Genomic DNA, 24,167 nt, shown 5'->3' with positions numbered 1-24,167 from the left:
TATTGAGGTGTGGAATAGTCCCCTGAAAGAAACGCTGTGGGTCCGTTGTTTGGAATGTTTTAAATGTAGGTTGGAAAATGTAGTGTAGTGAACAATCTTGCAATATCAGAAACGTTGACAGGAGAATCTTGGAGGTTTTTGTCATCTTTAACTATAGACTGTTTAAAAAAAAAAACTAAAAAAAGTAGGCTTGTTGTGTGTGTGTGTGTTTATTTAAAAAAATACATAAAATGTGCAATGGAGAGTAATTCCCACTCTATATATCCTGTGTTTGAATTAATTATTCTAACTTAAATTACAAATGTACTCTAATCTTTTCAATCCCTCATCTAGTTGAGAACAATCCTCGAACAGGAAATCTTGGGGCATTGATTAAAGTTTTCCTTTCTAGAACCAAAGAGTTAAAAATTTCAGCGGAATGTCAAAAGTAAGTTGGCAGTGAAATGCCGGGTGTTCCCTTTTATGTTTTAAATGTTCATTTTGTTGATAGCGCTTGGGTAATGCAATGATGGCTGCTCCATAAATACCTTAATTGGCATGGTGAAAATTCAGGTTCTCTTAAAGTTTGTTTTTGTTTTTAAAAGATAAACTAATTTCAGAGGAACAAGTATCTTGTGTATTTCAAGCATTGGGAATGGAGCATAATATGTAAAGCTGTGCCATTACAGAAGAATAGAAATTTTCCATTTGCTTTACTGGTGTGAGTGGGTCTAAATGTTGCAACAAACATATGTTTATGTAACTTTGGATTAATCTCTTCCCTTCCCACTCTGCAGTCCTAGGCACTGCAGTCCCATTCCTTTCTGAGGGTGGGCATGACAGACAATAAAAATGCTACGCAAATACTCCTTTTTGCTAGGTTCATAGTCTGTGACTCAAAATTCCTTGGAGCATAAATAAAATTTAAGAGAACAAGTGATGCGCTAGGGATTTTGTTTCCCTTAAACTGTAGTAGCAGTGGCTCTGATGCCATGCTACTGGCTGCTTATTTTGCAAAATAAACATTTATTTTTCAACTTAAATGCTTTTTTAAGGCATAGTATAAACCATCTGATGATGCTTTTTAGCTAATCTAAATTTATTTTAAAATCAGTGCATTATTTCTAGAATACTTGAAACTCTGACCAGGCCAGAATAGAAAATGATATAAAATTCCACTGCTTTCAAATTGTATGATCAGATTGTCTTTCTAATCCTCTTCCCTCCCAGTGGGGGATGGAAATTTCAAGAGGTTATACTTTCAGAAGTATAGTTTTCCAAGAAACTTTCCAAAGATTTTTTTTTTTTTCCTGGAAACTTCTTTCCTGGCAGGGGAAGGAAGAGGAGTTTGCAGACATTTTGAGGCCAACTCCTCTTCTAATCTAGGGATCCATTGAGAAAGAATCTGTCTTATGTCCAGAGGAAAGAAGTCCTCCTTTTGGCTGCTGCTGTGTTGGCCCCTCAGCCCCTTGACAGCATGGCTTCAGCAGGAGCTGCATATATTGCTGTTGACAGGGTCCCCCTGCAGCTGGACATAGGGACCCAGAGGGACATAAAACAGTTCCCTGCTGGATTGCCTTCATGCCTAGAAATCTGGGGTTAAAGTTGTGAAGAGTAACTGGACTTACTGCTGTTGCTCCTGAAATCCACTGAGCATCTTCCACCTCGAGTGTCACCTGAGGAATATTTGTGCACGTAAAGGGATAAGATTGGGGATAAATTTCCATGCAGAAAGAATGAGATATTTGTAGAGGTCTCAATTCATTTGAGAAGATCTGCCCGATTGTAAGTAGGAGTGGGTCCCCAAACTTTTTACCTTGCACCTCCCCTTTCCCCTGTCCGTTCCCCCACCCCTGCTCCCCCTGGAGCTGGAGCCAGGAGTGGGAATGAGGGATATGGACAGGGATAAGGGGGCTGATGTTGGGGCCATAGCTGGGAGATGAACCTTGGCCAGGGGCTGAGCCGGCAGCTGGTGCCCTGAGCACAGGTGCCAGGGCCCAAGGCTGGAACCCCAGCCACGCTCTCCCAAACGTTCCTCCATGCCCCCCTGGGGGGGCGTGCCCCACAGATTGGGGACCTCTGGGATGTAGAGATTAAAAAAGATAATAGGGTAGCTAGTCAATTTCCTGAAGAGAATGGCACTTAATGGTAACTATGACGTTTTTAATAATAGTACTAAACTATATGTAGCAAGAAGGCTGCATCCTCTTGAAAAGAAGCGTTTGTTTAAATACATTTTCCTTGCTATTGAGTGTCCACACTTGAGACTTGCCTTTGCCTCATATGGGCTACAGAGACCTTTCCATTCACTGTTACACACAGGTGGTCATGACTATTGCTGAACATTAATAAGTAAAACATTATTGACTCTTGTTTACTTTTCTGTTTCCCTTCTAGCCATCTTTTTATTTGGCAGGCCCACAATGCGTTGTTCATTATTTGCTGTTTGTTAAAAGTGTTCATATGTCAGATGTCAGAAGAGGAACTGCAACTTCATTTTACTTATGAGGAGAGAATGCCAGGCTCATATGGTAGGTATTAAATATTGTCATGGAAACAAACAATGCCCCTGGGATGTGAATTTGTTGAAAAATGTTTTTTATTATTACTATAGCACCCAGTTCAGCTTCAAGTCCAAATGTCACTTTAAAATTTGAAATAGTAAAGTAATTATGCTATATACTGAGGTGTTCATCAGCCATGGAAAAACCAGATGGAGAAACTTTGAACCTGAGGAGATCCTGAAAGTGTGTCGGGTGGGATTTTCAAAAGCACTCAGCATGGGCTTACCTCTGCTCCCATTGCAGATGAAAGCTATCTGATCAGAAGACAGCATCATCCATATTTGTGCTCCATGAGCCCAACCCCAAAGTATAAGACCTGCCTAATCAGAGAACTAGGTTCCAAGCCTAGTAAAGGGGGAGAGAAGGGATGGGTGAAAGAGGAGACTCAGGGAGAAATATCATCTGCCTTGTTGAGTACAGGGAGATGGTGAGAACAAGAAAGTCGTTTGCAAATATACCTAGGATCAGCACTGTATATTGTGCTTCCATGGTAGGAAAAAATGATTTTATTGTCTCTCAGGAAATTGCATGTTGAGTAATTTGGGGGAATTTGAAAGCATTTGGTTTCTTAAACCAGCCACTCATCAAGTTCACTAACATCTAGAGATCTTTTTCCTTAATTGTTTGTGAGAAATGTGTATTTGATCCTCTTTGGTATTACTAATATGAAGCAAAAATGTTGTCCTGTAAGGGAATGTTCAGATCCATTATCTCTAATTTCTAGTGTCCTGCTGGATGCCTGCTGGCTTAATGGCAATGCTTTGGACTTTTATGTAAGACACCTGGGTTTGATTCCCACTGCTGATGGTTGTGCTCCCTAGTGTTTTAAATAATGCACCAACAAAACCTTAGTCCCCCTCTGCCCATGCGATGTGCTATGATTCTGCCAAGATCACAAGCTAAATAGAAATAATTCTTGTCGGGATTTGGAAGGAAAGCCTTCATCCGATGAAGTGAGCTGTAGTTCACGAAAGCTTATGCTCAGATAATTATGTTAGTCTCTAAGGTGCTACAAGTCCTCCTTTTCTTTTTGCGAATACAGACTAACACGGCTGCTACTCTGAAACCTCTAGGGATAGACACTCTGGTGTGTCCTTCAGACCACAGCTGCTGGAATCTATTCCTGCAGTTGTATCTGAAATTCCTCCTCATTGTCTGTGTATTCTATTTTTCATCTTTTTGATTTTTTTTTAAAGGAATGTACAATTTTATATGTAAAAGACAGAATTTCATAAAAAAAGAGCAGCCAAAGGGAATAAAGGGCTTTAATAATATATCAAGGGGAAAGAGCAGCACTATGGATACAGTAGAGCCATTAATAAATGATGCAGGTAAAATTCACTCATGGATAATGGAATACAACTATTAAAAAAAATAAAACTCTGACTCAACAAGAAAATACAGAAAAGTGAATTTAAGCTGAAAATTAGGAACAGCTTCCTCACATTGAAACCAGTTACAGTGTGTTTCTCAAATGCGGCCACCATGCCCGCATGCACCCACCAGAGGCTTTTCTTGCAGCCACAGCTTCCTGCGCAGTGATGGAGGAGAGGGGGGAAACAGTGGCCCCTCCCCTGGGGCTACCAGAAGGGATCTGGGGGCTGCCCTCCTCTGCAGCCACAAATGCCAGAGGAGCAGGCAGCTGATGTGAGTTCCCCACTTTCCCAGGGGTGGTGGGGCTCGGGCTTCTGGCTGCAGCCCTGGGGTGGCAGGTGCCAGGCTGCAGCCTCAGGGCTTCATGCTGCATCCCCACCTGGGAGCCCTGGGCTCACCCCTACCCCCATTGCCCCTGGCCCCCACTGCCTCCCTACCCACCTCTCCATCTGTGGCTTAATTTGTCCCCTGGCTTGCCGGGGCTCTGTAAGTCTGCTGTGAAAAACTATATTTGTATGTTTGTTAATATCACTTTTCACTGCCTCCCAGTTGGCTAGTAAGTCTGCTGTGAAAAGTTATACATACAAATATACATATATAATTTTTCACAGCAGCAGCCTTACTAGCTAGCAAGTCTTAAGAAAAAAGCAATCAATAAAGCAAAAGAAACAACAAAATAGACAAGAATGTGCAAAGCACATTATTTTGTTTCTATTCTGTTTAGGTCCAGTAAAGAATAGAGACAACTGTACATTATTTTTATTATTGAGTCTATAAAAAAACCTACATAAATAAATATAAATGATTTGGATATGTGCATATTTATTTGTTTTTCCTAAAGTTAATTAAGTATTTTAGGAAAAATTGTCAGAGTGGCCACCAAAAACTTTCTTGTGGGAACTTATAGAGACTGGAATAGTCTTCCAGTTAAGGTAATGGAAGCCCATTGCGTGGAGTGTTTAAATTTAAGATGGGCAAAAGACTGCACTGATAGGAAGCCGGGCTGCATGATCTTTTATACACAATCTCTTACAATTTTTCTGTGGTTCTGTTGAAAAAGTAATAATAGAGTCATAAATGCATTTCATAATGCAACAATTGGTGAGTGTAATGTAAATGTTGAGGCATTATTATTTATATAGCAGTCACAATGCATAAGTCGCATTGACAAATATCAGTTAACTGCCCCAGACCACTTAAAATGGAAATAATTTTCATTGCAGAAGTAAGGAAATGAAGAGCTGAGCTTACTTTAGCAACCTGAATTGTTATTCTCCTTATCACTTGCTGATATGTATTACAAAAAGTCTTTTAAAAACATGAACGCTGTGTATCCATTCCATTTACAATTATAAAAACATTCTTCATTATAATGCTTTATTTGCTGAAGACTGTTTTGAATAGTGTTGTCATTCTGAAATGAGACATTATTGTAGAGTGCACACACAAGGAGGCAGAGTGAAGGTTAGTGTGCAAACCTTGCCTCTCAATTTCCTGTCTTTACAATAAAGTTTTGGTTAAGGTTCTAATCATATGTGGCTTATTGAATAAAACTAATTACTTTGCTTTCTTCAGCATGGATGGCTGGTGTCAGAATTCTAATACAATACGTGTGGGTTGTGGAAAAAAGAACGCACAAGCATTTGAATATGGGCTTCCTTCAAACAGTCAGCCCAAGCAAGGGCATGTGTCTTGAAGACATAATAATTGTTTGTGCATAGACTAGTGAAAACCATTCATTAAAATCTATTTAACTCCTTGGCGCCTGCTGTTGCTCTGGGGAAACCAGACTTCTGGTGCCAAAAGATTAACAGCTACATATTGAAATGGTTTAATGTCTTTAAGCTGTGATGAGTAATCTCTAAGAATGAGGTCAGCTAGCTGATACATTAAACAAGCAGTGCCTGCTTACAATAAACTATCACTGCAGAGTGAATGTGGGCTTTCACCTGGTAAAGAAATGTTGCTGAGTTGTATCGTAACAACAGATGGGGAAATGCCAGCATTGTAACAACAGACAGGGAAATGCCACATGAGAAAAGTGACATTTAAGTGCTTTATTTTACAGTCAGAACCACAGTAATTTTTTTATTCTTAACAATGAGGGAATTCCATATTCTACAGTATTCAGAGTGACTAATATCACTGAGCTACGTCTGTACAGTAGATGTCTAGATATCTGTACAGTACTTACACAATATTTAGCACCATCTGACTAATTCATAAAGATATTTATGAAGTTTAAGTATAAGTTTGTGCATATGGACTAGTATAGACAAAGTTACTGAGCATTCATCTTAGATGAGCAGATTGTTAGTTGAATGCTATAAATTAAAAGGGTAGCTGTGTGTGGTCTGTTGGTTAGAGCAGGGGACCGGATTTCGGGAAATCTGGGTTCCTTTTCAACTCTGTCACTGCTTTGCTGTGGACTTGGGCCACTTACTTCTGTGCTTCAGTTTCCCCCTCTGTAAAATGGGATTATTTCTTACAAAACTCACTGGAATACTGGTTTATTTGAGGATCCTAAACAGTTTTACACAGTATTACGATTATGCATCTAATACTGTAGTAGGCTAATGGATTTTTACAGTCTGTAAATTTATGATATTGGAAAAATAAATGACTAAAGTGTCATCAAAAGAATACAATAAAAAAAAAAGCTGCTGTTTTTTGACCTAGTAAAGCAAAGAGGAAAAAATGTAATGAATTTAAGGTCCCTTGTATAACTATACTAACAGTAGCTTCCCAAAGTAATTTTTTTCATTCCTGGTACCTTAGAGTTCCCCCTAGTGTCACAAAGTATACGCTGATTTATTATTGCATTTTGTATTTGCTTATTTACCTAGCACTACATATGATGAACTGCTTTCTTATTAAAAAGAAACCATTTTGAACAGTTCTTACTGGCTTTTCAGCTGCTGCGCTAGGTTATTGGTATTTCTCCCTCTTTCAGGTGGCTGTGCGTTTGGGGAAACCTTATACATATTCTGAAATAAAGTACAAATAATATGTACATAAATGAAGACATTAGTTCCATATCTGGATTCTGAGGATGTTATCTGCTTTAGCTTTGTTATGGTTTATGAAGGACCTTTAGCATTACAGCCTGATGTACAGTTGGGCTTACTGTTATTCCTTATTGATTGTGCACAACACTAGATGGCCCACATCGACTTCTTCCATCCACAAACATAACTTTATTTAATCAGTAGAAATTATTGTTGTAAAGTTAATTGTAATCCACTTTCAAAGAATCACCTTCCATGGTCATTCAGAATAATCCATGCTTCCTGTGATTCCAGCCCTTCTCCTTATGTGTCATTCACCTTGAGGTTGAGAGAGCAGCTACCTTTTTTCAAGGTCACCTTGGCAAAATTCTTCCAAGGTCTCCTAAAAGCCGCCCTGTAAGTCACTATTGTGTACAGTCTGCTTTCCTACTCTCTCTCTCTCTCTTTTTTTTTTTTTTTTAGCATCTGTTCTGTAGTGTTTCTAGCCAGAGGCCCATATTTTAGTAAAAAGCACTCCTTGATTTTAATGTAGCTAACTTAGATACCTGGGATCTTGGCACAAACTGAGAACATAGCATTGCAGTACACCATAGTCTTGCTATAATGAACTAAAACATTAACACCTGCTGCAAGATTTCTGCTCTTTCTAAAGGGAAAAGGTTGTACAATGTATTAGAATAATGATGTGTGGGAAAATATTGTTGCCATTGGGCACTCACTATCTTTTATAAATATGTAAGCATTTTGTGTTCGGCAGATCATTGAATGCACAGTTTTTGACAGCAAATTATTAGATAGAGTATAGTAGTGTCTCATCTGAAAGATGGTACCTACTCATTTTATGTATAGTGTGTGATCTATGCAAGCGAGTCCAGCTTGTGCTTTCTCAGCAGACTATATTTTAGGTTTAAAGAGCTTCATATTGTTGTATTTAGCATCAATTCAAGTGCCCAGTGGCAACTTTTGTGTTCCAAAGAGTGTATAAGAAGAAAGGCTGTTAGAAGAGCATACTGTTGCAATTACAGTACTCGGCTTATAATGAGGAAAGTTATAGAACCAAGCATAAGAGGGAAATTGAAACATAACAATGGCATTTGTCTCCCTTCTATGGCTAGACCACATAGGGTCGTCTTCTGCATTCAGAAATTTCTATCTAATGCACTTGGTTATTTAGTACAAGCAGAAGAGGTTCATGTTTTTAAGCCCAGAGGTCCTGGGTTCAATCTCTGCAGATGACCTAGTCACTGCTGTTATTACTTAATGTTTTGGTGACTGTAAAATTCAAGACTATATTGTATTTTAAGAGTAAAATGAAATAAATATTATCCATTAGTTTAATGAGATTCTGAACTCTGTTAATAATTTATTTTTCCTTTTGTTACCTGTGCCATGGTGTACTAGCCACTTCACATTCTACTTGGAATTAAATTCTAACACTGTGTAGAGGATTGGATGACTTGTGAACTAACAATGGGATAGTGAGTTTTTCATCTGTAGGGGTGAAATCTTGGCTCTATTGGAAGTCAGGTAAAAACTCCAGTTGACTTTAGTGGGGTCAGGGTATTCACCCTAGGTGGTTGTTTTCTGTCTGGCCTAGAATTTTGAGTGAAAGTAGTTGATATCAGGTGGCTGTCCAGCATCCTGTGGAAATGAGTTGACTTCATTTGTTCTTTGCTGACAGCAGGTAACCATATCTCAGAATCTTCTATCACATTTTTAGCTCCTTATTGTGAGTCTTAGCAGAGAAGCAGAGGACTGAACAGACACATCTGAACCTAGAGAGTTAATCTCTTGTCAATCAGACACATTAGTGAAGTTTTTGCTGCCTGTACCATGCTGTTTCTGTGGGTAGAAAGTTTATCTTCATGGCCTTCAATCCAGTGCCATTCATACACACAAAATTCACTTGAAATAGATATGTGATGGTTTGTCCCCCTTTAGGATGCCACCTGATGTGCTGAGATACCACTGAGCCTGTCTGTTACGTCAGCCTGGGTATCCTTTTTACCTGTCTTGCTGAGCCAAGAAATTCTATTAAGCCTCCTCCAGCGCACACACAAGGAGGGCCACACCAAACTGCAGAATAGAACAGACACTGAGATTAGTTCTGCGAAGGCTCAGCTTAAGGGACTTGTCTCCAGCACTCAGGTGTCCACTTCTCTTGGTGTGCAGACCCAAAGATATATTATGAAATCTGTCTCCTCCCTCAATGTGGAGGAAGGGATGCACAACCTCTTAACACCCCTGCCCCACCCCGAATTGTGAATTGTACAACTGGGGTTATATTATAAACAAGAAATAAGTTTATTAACTACAAAAGGTGAATTTTAAGTGACTATAAGAGATAACCAACGGAACAAAGCAGATAACTGAGCAAATAAAATGAAATATGCAAGCTAAGCTCAAGATACTTTAAGAAACAGGTTACAAAATGTAATTTCTCATCCTAGATATTGTCACAGGTAGATTACAGAAAGTCTTGAAAGGCAGCTGCACTGGCCTGCAGCTGGAGATTTTAGGTATTTCCACTCACAGACTGGATGTCCTCCCAGCCTGGGTTCAGTCCGTCTCCCCTCAGTTCACTTCTTGCTTTCAGGTGTTTTTTCAATGTCTCTTTGGGTGGGGAGGCAGAGGAGAACCACAATGATGTCACTTCCCTGCCTTAGATAGCTCTTGTGTGTGATGGGAACCCTTTGTCTCCCAGTGGAAGAACACTGGCATTCCAAGGGGTGGATCCAGTACCAGGTGACTCAGACCCATGTCTCTGCAGGCCTGTGGCAGCCATACTTGTAGGCTGTCTGGAGTGTCCATAGGAAGACTAAGCTCTTTCACAGTTCATTGCCTCTGCCGTTGGCCCATTAGCCCTGTCTGGCTTTTCCATTGTTGTATCTGAAGGGCTGGTTGGGGGTGACACCCAAAGTAACACATTTGAAATACAGATACATAGTTAATATTCCTAACTTCAGATACAGAAATGATATCTGCATACACATTGGATAATCACATTCAGTAAATCATAACCTTTCCAACAGTACCTTACAAGAGCCATCTTACCTAAAGTATATCTCAGTTATGTCAGATCCATATTATAAGCATATTTTCATAAAGAATATGGAAAGAAATGTCAGAATATGTACCAACATAACTGTAAATCCATGTAGCCCATTCCCTGACCTGCAGCAGAAACTCTTATTTTTTCTGTATCACCCAGTTACAGTTCATTGAGCTGCTAATCATAACTATAAAATATTACAGTAACTGCAGAAACCCCCCAAAACTGCTCATGGAATGTGACTGAGAATTTCAAGTGAAAAGGCAGGAAATTAAAAGCTACAGTTTCTCTGAAAACACACTTGATCTTTTGCATATGTAGTGTTTTCTGTTACTGCATATTTCCATGCAAACAAGTGTTTAATGGAAAAAACACAGCAGCTATATTTACTACAGCCATTTGATGAGTACAGAAACTTTCATTAATCACATAGTGGAACTTAAACATTGAAATTGCCAGTGTGGAATCATGAATCAAGAAAATGCAGCCTGATGAAACTGTGTCAATTAAAGTAGATCAGACTGTGACCCAGAGAATAGCAGCTTTTCTGGGGGTCTTTTTTATAGTAAACCAAATGGAAACACCTTCTCTTTTCCCCTCCTCCCAGAGCATCAACAAAACACAGATTACTTTTAAAAAGAGCCATGGAAAATTGTCTCTCTTCTTGCAGACCTTACCCATCAGGTTGACAACGTGGCTGATTTTTGCTTCATTTTATATTTACATTTTTGCATATAGGGGATTTTAAAGAAGTAATGTAATGATTTAGTCCTATTTCACAAGTGGTTTGGAAATACTTATTTTATTACTTGTTTTTAGATTTTCATCTAGGACTGCTGGAGGGGGAAGCCTATGAGCTCTGGGCAGCAGCAGAGAAGCAGGCAGCAGCAGGAAGTGAGGCTGCCTCCTGATTAGCTTCCTCACCAGTGACCTTCAGGCTGCAGCTAGCAGAGGCTATGGTTTCTCCTGTGTGAGCTGCCTCAGACTTCACATGCTGCTGCCAGTGTAGGGACAAGAAAGTTGCTCTACAAGGCGGCAGACACTCAGTGTGCATGCATACAGCTGGGAACAGACAGGGCAAGTAGCCCAAGGAAATGACTAACCAGTCAGACACATGCCCAGTTGCCCAGCAGCTCAGGTTGAGTGTCAGTTCTACTACAACATGCCCGCTCCCTGTTGATGCATGCATGTGTGATCAGTAGCAAAGAAACTTCTTGGATTGGTTGATTGAGTCACACCACATATTTTCAAAATTGCAGCCATCATTTAGTGGAGCTGAGTTAGTGGAGGTTTTCCAGGTTTGCAGCCATCATTTAGTGGAGCTGAGTTAGTGGAGGTTTTCCAGGTCCAGGAAGACAGTGCTAAATATTAATAAAAGTGATTTGGGCCATATCTTTGTATGTAGTATAACAAGTGTAGGCTAATGCTTTCCTTGACTTGTCCACTGTTAATTTCAACCTCACAGGTACTGTAGAGATGATGTGAGTTAGTGACTATGTAGGGACCGGGCACGATGGAGTTGTAATCTGGGCTCTGTCATTGACTGGTTCTGCACTAGATTTGTCTTCCCAAAATTTTCCACCATTGCTACCACTCGTAGTAACAAACAGTAGGGGCACTAATGCACACCATCAACCAGCTGTTGTTGCAGCTCAGATCAAGTGTAGAAAGCACAGTGGTTAAAATCATGATGGCTGCCAGTGCTTTGTCTACCTAGAGCAGTGGCTCTCATCCTTTCCAGGCTACTGTACCCCTTGCAGGAGTCTGATTTGTCTAGCATACCCCAAGTTTCACCTCACTTAAAAACTACTTGCTTGCCAAATCAGGCCTAAAAATACAAAAGTGTCCCAGCACACTATTACTGAAAAATGGCTTGCTTTCTCATTTTTACCATATAGTTATAAAAGAAATCAATTGGAATATAAATATTGTACTTACATTTCAGTATATGGTATATAGAGCAGTATAAACAAATCATTGAATGAAATTTGTTTGCACTGACTTTGCTAGTGCTTTTTATGTAGCCTGTTATAAAACTAGACAAATATCTAGATGAGTTGATGTACCCCTGGAAGACCTCTGCGTACCCCAGGGATACACGTACCCCTGGTTGAGAATCGCTGTGTCTCTTTCTATGTCTGCAACTGGTGGAGCTGCACCAGTATTAGCAACAGTACGGCACACTAAGAAAAATGCCTAGTTGGCTTTGGGCAAGTCGTTTAGCCTCTCCAGTGTCTGTTTTTGCCATCTGCATCATGGGTGGTTTAGAAAATATTAAATGCTAAGTATTATTCCTATCACAAAATCCTATAAATAAAATAACCCATGTTTTGAAGAATTTACATAGCTGGTTAGTTAAATGGTGTTTAAGCCTTACCTCTGAATTTTCTGTCTCTGTGTTATTGTTTATTACTTTAGCATGGTTACTAAGACTAGATGACGTACCTCTGATTTCCCTCCATGCAAATTGGTTCGAATGTTATCTGGATTCACTTATCCCCTGTATGATTCGAGAGGGTACATCTCTCCTTTAATCAAGCATCTAATCTGTTAATATGAATGAGTAGGGTGTGTATTGTGTCTATCTTACTATTGAAAAAACATTGTTTATGAAAATACCTAGTTTTCCATTTTTATAGCTCTCTCTCACGTTATAGATTTGGCATGCATCCGTTTCATTGTCTTGGCAAGACAAAAATTAAACAAGAATGCATATGTCCCAGTCTGGAAAAGGATACATAAATTGTTTTAACAGAGTGCCATTGGTTACAGTAATTAACTAAAAAGGGATAACTTCTTGCATAATACATGAACATGCTAGAGGCAGATGTTTATCCTTTATGCTCAGTGGACATCTTCATGTTCTGTACATTTATAATAGTTCAAATCACATTCAACTCTACCCTAACAAAATGTGTTTACTATATGATGGAAAGATTCTTCTGACGTGCCCTTGATTTTATTTTTATTTCCAATTGCTAGGAAGAATTTTTAGAATACTTTGTAAGTTTTGGTCAGTTTATCAATTTTGCAGTGTTAGCATTTCCAACATTCAAAAAGTTAGGTAATTCCAAACTGAAACTTATCTTAGATTACATTACCTAGGGTTCATTTTTGGCTGTGGTTTTAAGTCCAAGGTTAAGTATGCTCATTTACTAATCCTGGTTTGTTGCTAACAGGAGCTACATTGTGTTACTCGTGGGGGATTCTATATAAAGGAAACCATGTTTCCGTAATAAAAAACGGATTTCCTTTAGAATGTGCAGTTCACTAGGTGACAATTTTAATGTGTTTTTAATAAACCAGTTGTGGAAAGAAATAATTTTGCTTTATTGTGAGTAGTCCTTATAGTGTGCTGCTTTAAACTGAGCCCTGAAATTAGGAGCAAACTCAGGTTAAACAGAATAGCACGAGTACTACTATACAGCGCTACCATAATTTGATTACGTTGAGCTTGTTGTAAGACATGTTTAATTGAACATATGAAGTACACCAATGTTTGGGAATTTTTTAATGCTCTGCTGCCCTTTATCTGATAGGCTGAAGGACAAGATTTGCCTGCTGTGAAGCATTATAAATAGAAAAATGAGAGTAAATTATGTTCCAAAGTATCTTTCTCTAATATGAAATGTTAAATTAAACACAGACACACCCTGCTGACTCAAGAATACATCTGAAACTTGCTTAGAGCTGTGACATTTTAATCTCCAAGGGTTTGTAATTGAGTTTTGCTCCATAAGAGAATTTTTTTTAAATTATGTTGTATGAATGTAAAACATTGGTGCTCTTATTAATTAGAAATACCTGGAATTCTTTTAAGAGACATTTTTTGAAGCACCAAGTGTGAGGTGAGTATTTTATATCTTGCCCTGGATGCATTTATGAGTTAAACAGTGAAGAACTCTTGTTCTAGCAAATAAAACCCTATTGGATTTCTTTGGAAGAGAATAATTCTTGATGGGCTCTGGCAGAGGCCTTGTTCTTAAAATGTGCTAAGCTTTGCACTAAATAAATACAGTTTTCCTTAAAAAGGGTTAAGTGATAATAAACTGGAGATTGAATTGCTTAAGTCTCCTAATGTAAAATGTGGACTGAATTCCTTTTGGAGGGAAGGCCATGATTTGGGATGATGAATAGTATGCATAGAGAAGTGTCCCTTCTGTTCTCCTGTCTAGAATTTATTAAAAAGATGCGAACTAACCTGTTCCTTTGGGCATTGTGGGCCTGTCATAAATGTAAAGGGAAGGGTAAACCCCTTTAAAATCCCTCCTGGCCAGAGGAAAAATCCTCTCACCTGTAAAGGGTTAAGAAGCTAAAGGTAACCTCGCTGGCACCTGACCAAAATGACCAATGAGGAGACAAGATACTTTCAAAAGCTGGGAGGAGGGAGAGAAACAAAGGGTCTGTGTGTCTGTTGGTATGCTGCTTTGCCGGGGATAGAACAGGAATGGAATCTTAGAACTTTTAGTAAGTAATCTAGCTAGGTATGTGTTAGATTATGATTTCTTTAAATGGCTGAGAAAAGAATTGTGCTGAATAGAATGACTATTTCTGTCTGTGTGTCTTTTTTGTAACTTAAAGTTTTGCCTAGAGGGATTCTCTGTGTTTTGAATCTAATTACCCTGTAAGGTACCCACCATCCTGATTTTACAGGGCTGATTCCTTTACTCCTATTTACTTCTATTTCTATTAAAAGTCGTCTTGTAAGAAACTGAATGCTTTTTCATTGTTCTCAGATCCAAGGGTTTGGGTCTGTGGTCACCTAGGGAAATTGGTGAGGATTTTTACCAAACCTTTCCCAGGAAGTGGGGTGCAAGGGTTGGGAGGATTTTGGGGGGAAAGACCTGTCCAAACTACGTTTCCCAGTAAACCCAGTTAGAGTTTGGTGGTGGCAGTGGTGAGAGAGAGTGGTGGTGGCAAGGACAAAGGATAAAATTAATTTGTACCTTGGGGAAGTTTTAACCTAAGCTGGTAAAAGTAAGCTTAGGAGGTTTTCATGCAGGTCCCCACATCTGTACCCTAGAGTTCAGAGTGGGGGAGGAACCTTGACAGGGCCTGTTCTGCATCTCTATTGTTAAATCAGCTAAACAAATAAACTTCTTCAGAAATGTGGTCAGTGATTAAACCAGCTAAATTGTGTTGGCTCTTCCCCAGCTGCCTCATCTAGAGGGAAACTGGATTAAAAGTGCCTCCTTAGACTGGAGATCCTCAGCTAGTATAAATCGTCATAGCTCCATTGAAGCTCTCTCCTGCCGACAAACAATGGCTACATTGCATGCCTTTTAGCGGCATGGCTGTTGCGGCACAGCGTGTCGCTAAAAGGTGCATAGTGTAGACAAAGCCTTAGAGTGATGGGAGAACCTTCAGTTTAGGGGGTTTTAGTTTTGGACCATGATGTGATCTTACTCTGTTCATTTTTATTTATATGTAATCTTTTTTTACATGCATCCAGAGCATTTAATCAAATAAAAATAAATATATACAATTATGTAACTGGAATCCTTGAAAGTCCTTTGCCCCTCCTTGTTCTCTATGTATAACTGGGTCTATCACCTTACATTTTAACTGGAGACTATGAATCCTAAGGATCTACATTATGCATCTACTGTTTGGCACTCCTACGCCCACTCTCCATATTGTGGCAAAGCGCCATGATAGCCAGCTTTCCCTTCTTGTGGTTCTGCTGACTGCGTAAGGATACTTCATGGTTTATTGCATAGTAGGCTTGTGGGAGACTGTAACGGGTACTCTTTTGCTGCTCTGGTGCCTCCTAGTGGCCCATATGGGGATTAGCTTGCCGCATGGTCCGACGCTCCTTCCTTATTCAGCTTGTTGTCCCACTCACTTGCTCCATGGTGTCTCTCATGCTCCCAAAGGTGCAGCACTTTCCTCTTTGTGGCTTAGCCTTCTAGCCAAGTCACATTGAAGTTGCCCTCCCTTCCGGGGTATTATCAAAGTCTTCTTCCAAACTGTCCCTGGCAGTCCCCAGATCGGCTGCCCCTAGCATGCCACTCCCCCAGTGTAGAGGAACCTGGGCCCATCCTCTACACCGGGTTCCAGTACCGGAACCCTCCACACAGAAGCTTGGGTCTCTGTTATGCCCGCCCTTGCTGCTCCTTGACTGGACTGCTTCCTACTCTGCCTATTACAGGCTCCTACTCTCTCCTCTTGAATCAGGGAGTGTGACTGTTTCTCCCCAGGTGAGCTTCATTCCTAGTTAAGCCTCATTTGCATCCTAGCTCTGCTCTAGATGCAGCCTCTGGCTAATTGGCCTCTGTTGCCTCAATTAACCCCTCCAGGGTTAGTGTACGGTGGATGCCACATCAAAGAGACACAGTATTTGTTGGTTTGCTGCCAGGGTCCAAGTGTTTGGTTTGTTACGGTAAACGACTGTACAAACTTGCCATGGCAGTACTGGCTTGCCTTATGGGGTCACTGTGAGGTCAAATTAGCCACCCCTCCCCCAATATTGATAAATAAGCGTTTACAAAACTTAAGTCAAAAGGCTTATAAACCAGAATTCCCTCCGTTGTGTGCAGTCCTAACATTGTATTGCGCTAGTGCAAAAAACATGAAAGCAAAATAGTCTTGATTTATAATTCCCAGAAAACAGATATTGTAAGGCCAATGCACCTTTGCCATAAAATTAAAATACAGTTGCCTAAAAAGGTTCACCAAGCAGATACTCCTTACCTTTAAACTAGAAAATATATTAACCAGAGATTAAATCAAACCTGAATTAATATCCACAAACACCAACCTTCATCAGAATCCTCAACACCAAAAGCCCATAGGAGGTGATGGATCTTTTAACATGCCCTGAAGGGCCATTGAGATTCAAAGGGGAGAAATGACTAGTAATTGATGGTTCACAAGAAAAAGTGAAACTGACCACTCATCTTAATCACCCAAACTGAGTGAAATCAAACCGTTAGTAAGAGGTGGATGTTTCAGCACTCAGGAGTCAGGTTGACTGGACATAATTTTTAATTAGCTCAGGCTTTTAGTGTTCTTTGGCTCAGGGACAGTCTTAATTCTTGGTTTGTTCAGGGCCTAGCATAATGACATCCTGGTCCATGACTGAAACTCATGCGAACTACAATAATACACATAAATAACAACTAGTTGCCACTGAGGCCTAGTTTGCCCACAGGTTTTGTACCATTGATATCAGTTAGGGATGTGATCTTTCTACTGAAATACTTGTACCAGTACAGCTCCTGGTGTAGATGCAATTATCAGTATAAATATAAAGGTTCCTTATACCACAATAGCTTATTAACCTTCCCTACAGAAATAACCGTATTGGTATAAGGCACCTTTATTCAAACATAACTGTGGCCAGACTAGGGGAGACTGGGAGTTGTACATCTTTGAGTGCACCAGCATGGTTAGTGTGTAGACAAGGCACCAAGTGCTTTGAGCTTAACAGTGATATTGGCATACTCCCTCTCACATTAACATTATATCATTTTATTTGCCTGGTTGCTCCCATGCTAGTAATTTGATACCTAACTTTAAAAAGTTTCAGTATGAGTTGAATCTGTAGTTTCTTTTCATATGTTTGAAATTCCAGAGACAAAGTGTGTCCTTTTATTCTGTTTCAGGAGTGGAATGTGAAGACCTTATAGAAGAGTTGCTGTGTTGCCTCATTCAGCTCATTGTTGAAATTCCCCTTCTGTAAGTGCTTTTGACAGGGATTTCTGTTTGAAACTTGGGATTTGTACTCTGTGGAGGGAATGTGTTCCTCATAATTTCCAAGTTTACTGTGCAAAAAAGAATGATTTTATTTGAGCATTAGCCAATTGCAAGATCATCATGTCTCATATAAATAGTGATATATTGTCCTCTGGATCTGATCTAAGTATTTTACTGCCCTAGATAAACTGCAGGCATGCAGCCCTCCTCAGTCCATCTGTTCTGCCCTGTCCCATTTTACTTGGTAGTTTCATTTCTGACCCTGCACAGTACCTCTGGGAGTACACAGAAAGCACAGCTACTACATTCTGAAAAGGTGCTATGTGCTTGGGAACAGCGGCACTCACTGTTATGGTGCGGACAGGGGTGAGACTCGGCATCATTCCCCTTCAGGCGAAGACGGCTGTTACTATAGGTGCTAACCTGAAACTCCTGCGTGACAGAATTGTAATTGTGCCTGCCTGCAGCACAGGGACACAACAATGTGTGAGAGAACGGCTTCTTGCCTCCTGCACTTATGCAGGGTTCTGGGTTTTTAAATTAAAAATTATGTTGCTCTTTTTAATCTAAAAGGTAATGGTGATAAGCTCTATTTCCAAACTACAGTTGAATTGAAATCTGAATAATAAAGAAATTATTGGGCAGACTGTTTCTACAGATCTCCAGAAATCCAACAGATTTGGTACCATGTTTATGTGATACTGCATTTTCACAGTTTCTACCATGTAAAAAATGTACATTGATTACCTGTTCATCTGGGAGATGTGCCTGGAAACATTCTTCACTAGGGGCTGTCTTTTTGTTCTGTGTTTGTACAGTGCCTAGCACAATGGGGTACTAGTCCAGGACTGGGACTTCTAGGCACTAGGATAATACAAATAATAGGTTCTTTATCTTCTAACCTCATTTTTATGGAATGGTACTTGCTTTCTTTTATTTGAAATAATGTGTTCCCCACACCAGTCTCTCTTAATTTTAAACTTCATTTCTCCAGTATAAATTTTAACAAGGCAGCTTTGGTCAACATTAACTTTTCATGTGTGTGATCACCTGGTAGCTTGTGCCTAAAATACGTATTGCCCAAACTGAAATGTAGTCAATTCTGAAAGAACTTCAGTGGAATCCATGTTTCTAACTTTTCTCAGATTATCTGTTGCTGTATGCATTTCACTTCATTGTTGCAGACTCGGGGCTCGTCTCTACTACTGGGTCGACCTAAGTTACACTACTCGAGCTACGTGAATAACATAGCTGGAGTCGACTTACCCCGCTGTCTTCACTATGCAGAGTTGATGTGAGGCGCTCGCCTGTTGACTTCCCTTACTCTTCTCTGAGAGCTGGAGTACTGGGCTCGACCAGAGAGCGCTCTACCATCGATTTAGCGGGTATTCACTAGGTCCGCTAAATCGATCCCTGCTGCAGTGTCGATCTCCCGATAGTGGAGACCAGCCCTCAGTGTTTACATTGCTAATTGTGCTTCTGATTGGAAAGCTGACAAATCTGTTTGCTTATTTATCTGTTTGATAAAGATACAACTGTTTTTGAAATATTGTGCTCATTAAATAGAATTCTGTCAGCGTTACACCAGTGTTTTGGGCTGTCACTGTTTCATGAATTAATGGTATGATTTAGAGTGTCAGTCTGCAGAGCAAAGAGGCATTGTCAATGCTTCCTGAAACTGTTACACTTTTTGTTCAGAACAAATTAGAGGAAATACTAAGAGGTGAAAGGGCTGAGACACATGGAGGCATTCATAAGTCCTGTATCTTTTTGTTGGAAGGCAGTCCACTATCATATACTGTGTGGAGCCCAATGTCATATATTCTGTCATTCTAGTTGTAAACATATTCTACAGCCAAAGTTGACTTAACCCTTTTCAACAGTTGGACCCTAGTGTCAGCGTCTCCACCTTTTCTGTGAATATACCTGTTCGGTATAGTAGTAGTTGTTGAAAGCCACAATCACACCAGCAGCAATATAGGAAGAAACATGTAGTGGGTTGATGGAGTCTTTACATACTTTAAAAAAAACACTTAGCTCTGTGGGAATAGGGTTGCCAGGTGTCTGGTTTCAACTGGAATACCTGGTCGAAAAGGGACCCTGGCAGCTCTGGTCAGCATTGCTGACTGGGCCGTTAAAGGTCCGGTTGGTGTGGGGCTGGCAGATTCCCTACCCAGCTCCATGCGGCTCCCGGAAAGCAGCTGGCATGTCCCTCTGGCTCCTAGGCATAGGGGTGGCTACAAGGGAAACCGCAATCACTCTGCAGCTCCCATTGGCTGGGAACTGCGGCCAGTGGGAGCTGCGGGGGCAGTGCACAGAGACACCTGGCCACGCCTCTGCCTAGGATCCAGAGAGACATGCTGGCTACTTCCTGGGAGCTGCCTGAGGTAAGCGCTGCCTGGAGCCTGCACCCCTCGCCCCCTCCCACACCCAAACTCCCTTCCGGCATCCGCACCCCCTCCTGCACCCCTGTCCCAGCCCAGAGTCCCCTCCTGCACCCTGAACCACTCATTTCTGGCCCCACCCCAGAGCCCACTCCCCCAGCCTAGAGCTTGTACTCCCTTCCACACCCCAACCCCCTGCCTCAGCCTGGAGCTCCCACACTCTGAACTCCTTGGCCTTACCCCCTAACCCCCTCCTGAACCCCAGACCTCTCATCCCCAGCCCCGCCCCAGAGCCCACAACCCCAGCTGGAGCCTCATTCCTCTGCTGCACCCCAACCCCCTGCCCCAGCCCAGAGCCCCCTCCTGCACCCTGCACCCCTCATTTATGGCCCCACCCCAGAGCCTGCACCCCCAGCCTAGAGCCCATACTCCCTCCCACACCCCAACCCCCTCCTCAGCCCAGACCCCCTCCCACACTCCGAACCCTTTGGCCAAACCCCAGAGCCCACACCCCCAGCTGGAGCCCTCACCTCCTCCTGCACCCCAAGCCCAGAGCCCCCTCCTGCACCCTGAACCCCTCATTTCTGGCCCCACCCTGGAGCCTGCACCCCCTCCCATACCCCAACTCCCTGCTCCAAGCTGGTGAAAATGAGATAGTGAAGGTGGGGGAGAGCGAGCGATGGAGTGAGTGGGAGGAGGGCCTCGGAGAAGGGGTGGGTCAGGGGCAGGACCTTGGGGAAGGGGTGGGGCAGCCGGAAGGTTGTTCGGTTTTGTGTGATTAGAAAGTTGGCAACATTGTGGGAAACATTATAGTTTAGTTTCTCTTTAGCTATATCTTCACTGCAATTAAAAATCAGTGACTGGGCCAAGTCAGCTGACTTGGCTCGCAGTGCTGTTTAATAGAGGTGTAGATGTTTGAGCTCTGGGACCCTCCCACCTCACAGGAGACTGGAGTCACGGCTCCAGGCTGAGCTCAAATGTCTACACTGCAGTTAAACAGCCCCTTAGCCTAAGTCCCATGAGCTCGAGTCAGCTGGCATGAGCCAACTGCAGGTGTCTAATTGGAATATAAACTTACATTCTTTATGTTTGTACTCTTGACTCTGTGAGTAATACACATGCAAAATATTTATATAGATCACAGGTTCTCAAACTTTTTTTGCTGAGACCCCCCACACCTTAAAAATATTTCAGGTGGTGGCAACCCCCTGCCCCCATACCATGCCACCCTTACTTTGCCACTGCTAGTGGTGGCGCTGCCTTTAGAGCTGGGCACCCAGCCAGCAGCTGCTGCTCTCCGGCCGCCCAGCTCTGAAGGCAGTGCAGATGTAAGGGTGGCAATGCCGCCCTACAATAGCCTTGTGACCCCCTTGTGGTCAGGACCTACTATTTGAAATGCTGAGCTAGATTTTTTTTTTTTTAGCCAAAATATTCCTAAGGTAGTATGTTAAGATGCTGATAGTTTTGACACATCTTAAGTACAAATATGGATACTTAAGAAAACGTTCATTTTGCTTACCTTTAACAATGTAAAACTGCTCCAGCCAGCAAGTTCTTTTGCGGGTCATTTGGTGGAGGGGACTACATGGAAAACTGCTCCCTCTAGTACACAATAAAAAAAAATCCTCATTGAGGATTTGCTCTTAGTTTAGTCTTTTCAAATTCAACTGTTGCTGAAGGTTGTCTTCCTAGTAGCTATAACATCATCCAGAGAGGGCTCAGAACTGCAAACTCTGTTGTGCTGTTTTTCAGAAAGATGTGGTACCGTTGAAAGGTGTTTTTTTTTTTTTTTTTTTGGATTATGGTAACTTCAGATTTTTATCCAGCTCATCAAGTTCTTTGGCAGTTAAATTTTTCTCTACCTGCAAGTCAGATTTACCAAATCAATTTTTTCCTTATTTTGGGCATAAAAGGTGTTTAATTATTGCCTTGACAGAAATAAGTCTAGAAAATCCACAAATTTGTATGTGAATTTTGGAAGGTCAAGCCGTTTCAGTACAGAGGTTGTCTAAATCGACTAAGTTACATGTTCAGACTTAATGTGACTTGCCTGGCTTTCCAATAGCAGAGGACTTGGGGCCCATTCCACTACAAGGTGGGCAGCTTCTGCAACTTGTATTATTAGTGTCTCTGTAGTTGTGGTCTGTAAACCTGCTCTTGGATTTGAAGTCTCACTTCCATAGACCATCAGTATTCCAATGGGGAGTTCAGATTGGAAGCTCTGCTTAGTAGAGTATCCATTAGTAGTCATCAGTATACCTCCAGAGGACTGTCACTGCTAGCTGTTGCCCTACTCGGGGGTTCTGAATAGGCAATTTCATGAAGAAAAGGTTACTTACCAGTAACTGCTCTCTGAATATATCCCTTCTTTAGATCCTTACTTATACTGCATTCCTCCCCTTAGTAAAAGGTTTTAATGACCTGTCTTGGAGAAGTTGACGGATAGTTATATAGTAGCCTCCTTGTGTCCAGAATGCAGAACGGGAGTAACATTTTCATGTCCCCCAGCTGCTTTACTACTTAAATGGTTCTATGGCTCTCCTGGCAGGACATTTGACTCCTACAGAGGCAGTACATTCCACGCAGTTACTGGAAAGTAACTGTTTTCTCTGTGACTGCATTTCAGTGTGTTATTGCAAATTATCTCTTGGAGAACACATTATTCAGTAGAGAACCAGCCTGTTGTGAATGGAGCTGTTCAAACTCCATTACAGAGCGGAGAGAATACTTGAATTACAGACCATGGTGAAATTATTATTGTAAGATAAACTGAGGAAGACTTCTTCACAGAGGTTCAATCTCAGGTATCCCAGAGAGCTTCAGTTTGAATCGGATGTAGATGACTGAACAGACACTCTGGGGGCATGTAGGAGAGGAGTCTGAAAATTGCAATGGACAGCATAGCCTCCCAATTTTTTGGATCTATTTATTTGTTTAGAAAGTTTTTACAGGTTTACAAATCATTGCCATGTATCGGTCAGAGACAAAAAGATAATCATTAGAACCGTGAGCTTTTGTTTAGAGAAATGTTATACAATAATATAATCATCAGAGCTCTCTACTTAAGGTGTTATCTACTTATAGAGTGAGCCTCTTTAAGCTACAAGAATGTGATGTTTCTGGTGATTTTAGTAAATTGAGTGAAACTTCTGATTACACATTTATCAAACCAACCATATCTATCAAATGTAAATATTCAAAAACATTGGAGAGTTGTGCTGGGTTTTGGTGCAGGCAAATGTACTGAGCATTGAGTAAATGGTAACAAATATCTATTTGTCCTCTATTTTGGTGGATACATAATTGGTATTTTAATTTTTCCATAACTTACTATAGTTTTATTAACCATTCCTCTATGACTGGACTTTTTCCAGTAGTCTAGCAGCTGCTAGCAGATAAGAGATGAATTCTCTGTTTCTTTTTGTGTGACCATTTGTACCAGGAAGCCCCAAGAGGATTAGAAAAAGATCATTTGGAATAGATAGCCAACAGTTTGTAATATTTGGTTATGAATTGCATTCCAATACTCTCTCTAATAACTGGACGTCCACCATACATACATGGAATCTCCTCCTTCACAACAGTTTCTCCAGCGTTTATCCCCCTTAAATCTATATATATACATTTTAACGTGACTAGTATGAAGTACCATTGAAACAGTATCTTAAAAACATTTTCTGTGATCACGCTACAGATTGAGGTTGCTGGTCTTCTTTGCCACATAAAATCCCATTCCTCTGGGGTAATTTGTCTATGCAGATCCTTTTTCTAGGGTGTTACATATGACCATTTTTTGTTAAGAAATTTGTATGCAAATATTGATATGAATTAGTTCTTTTGTTTCCTAATTGACCGGACACCACCGCTTCTATTAAAGTTAGCTTTCTGTATAAAACAACTTTCTAGAAAGTTAAGAGCCATAATGCCTAACTTAAAGATACTGACACCATGGTAGGAGTGGGCCAGTTAAAGTTAATTTTGATTTCTAAATAATTTAGAAAAGCTTTTTTTCAGCCTAGCCTAGTATTAATAACATATGTGCTCCAGCAAAAGACAAAACAGAAATCTAGAACAACCTCCTACTCTCAAGTATACAAACACCTCCCAC

At 40.9% G+C, this 24,167-nt stretch overlaps 1 protein-coding gene and 1 long non-coding RNA gene across 5 annotated transcripts in view; one reads left to right on the top strand and one right to left on the bottom strand.

Moving 5' to 3' along the window:
- The window catches only part of DYM (dymeclin), a 389,895-nt gene that overhangs the window by 65,127 nt on the left and 300,601 nt on the right, over positions 1-24,167 (top strand). For all 4 annotated transcript variants that reach the window (XM_073343514.2, XM_073343512.2, XM_073343513.2 and 1 more), the window contains 3 exons: positions 334-427; positions 2,377-2,510; positions 17,585-17,657. In XM_073343514.2, coding sequence (XP_073199615.1) covers positions 334-427; positions 2,377-2,510; positions 17,585-17,657 — 301 coding nt within the window. The remainder of the gene's footprint in view (positions 1-333; positions 428-2,376; positions 2,511-17,584; positions 17,658-24,167) is intronic.
- On the bottom strand, positions 9,251-22,551 carry LOC140911130 (uncharacterized). Its single transcript, XR_012158840.1, has 4 exons — positions 22,399-22,551; positions 21,579-21,661; positions 18,423-18,539; positions 9,251-9,822 (listed from the first exon to the last, which is right to left on the bottom strand). It is a non-coding gene; the product is annotated as an uncharacterized LOC140911130 (long non-coding RNA).

The sequence above is a fragment of the Lepidochelys kempii genome, chromosome 5, assembly GCF_965140285.1.
Source record: "Lepidochelys kempii isolate rLepKem1 chromosome 5, rLepKem1.hap1, whole genome shotgun sequence".
NCBI classification, from domain to species: Eukaryota; Metazoa; Chordata; order Testudines; family Cheloniidae; genus Lepidochelys; species Lepidochelys kempii.
The sequence above is the reverse complement of the archived record's forward strand: the minus strand, read 5'-3'. Positions and strand labels throughout refer to the sequence as shown.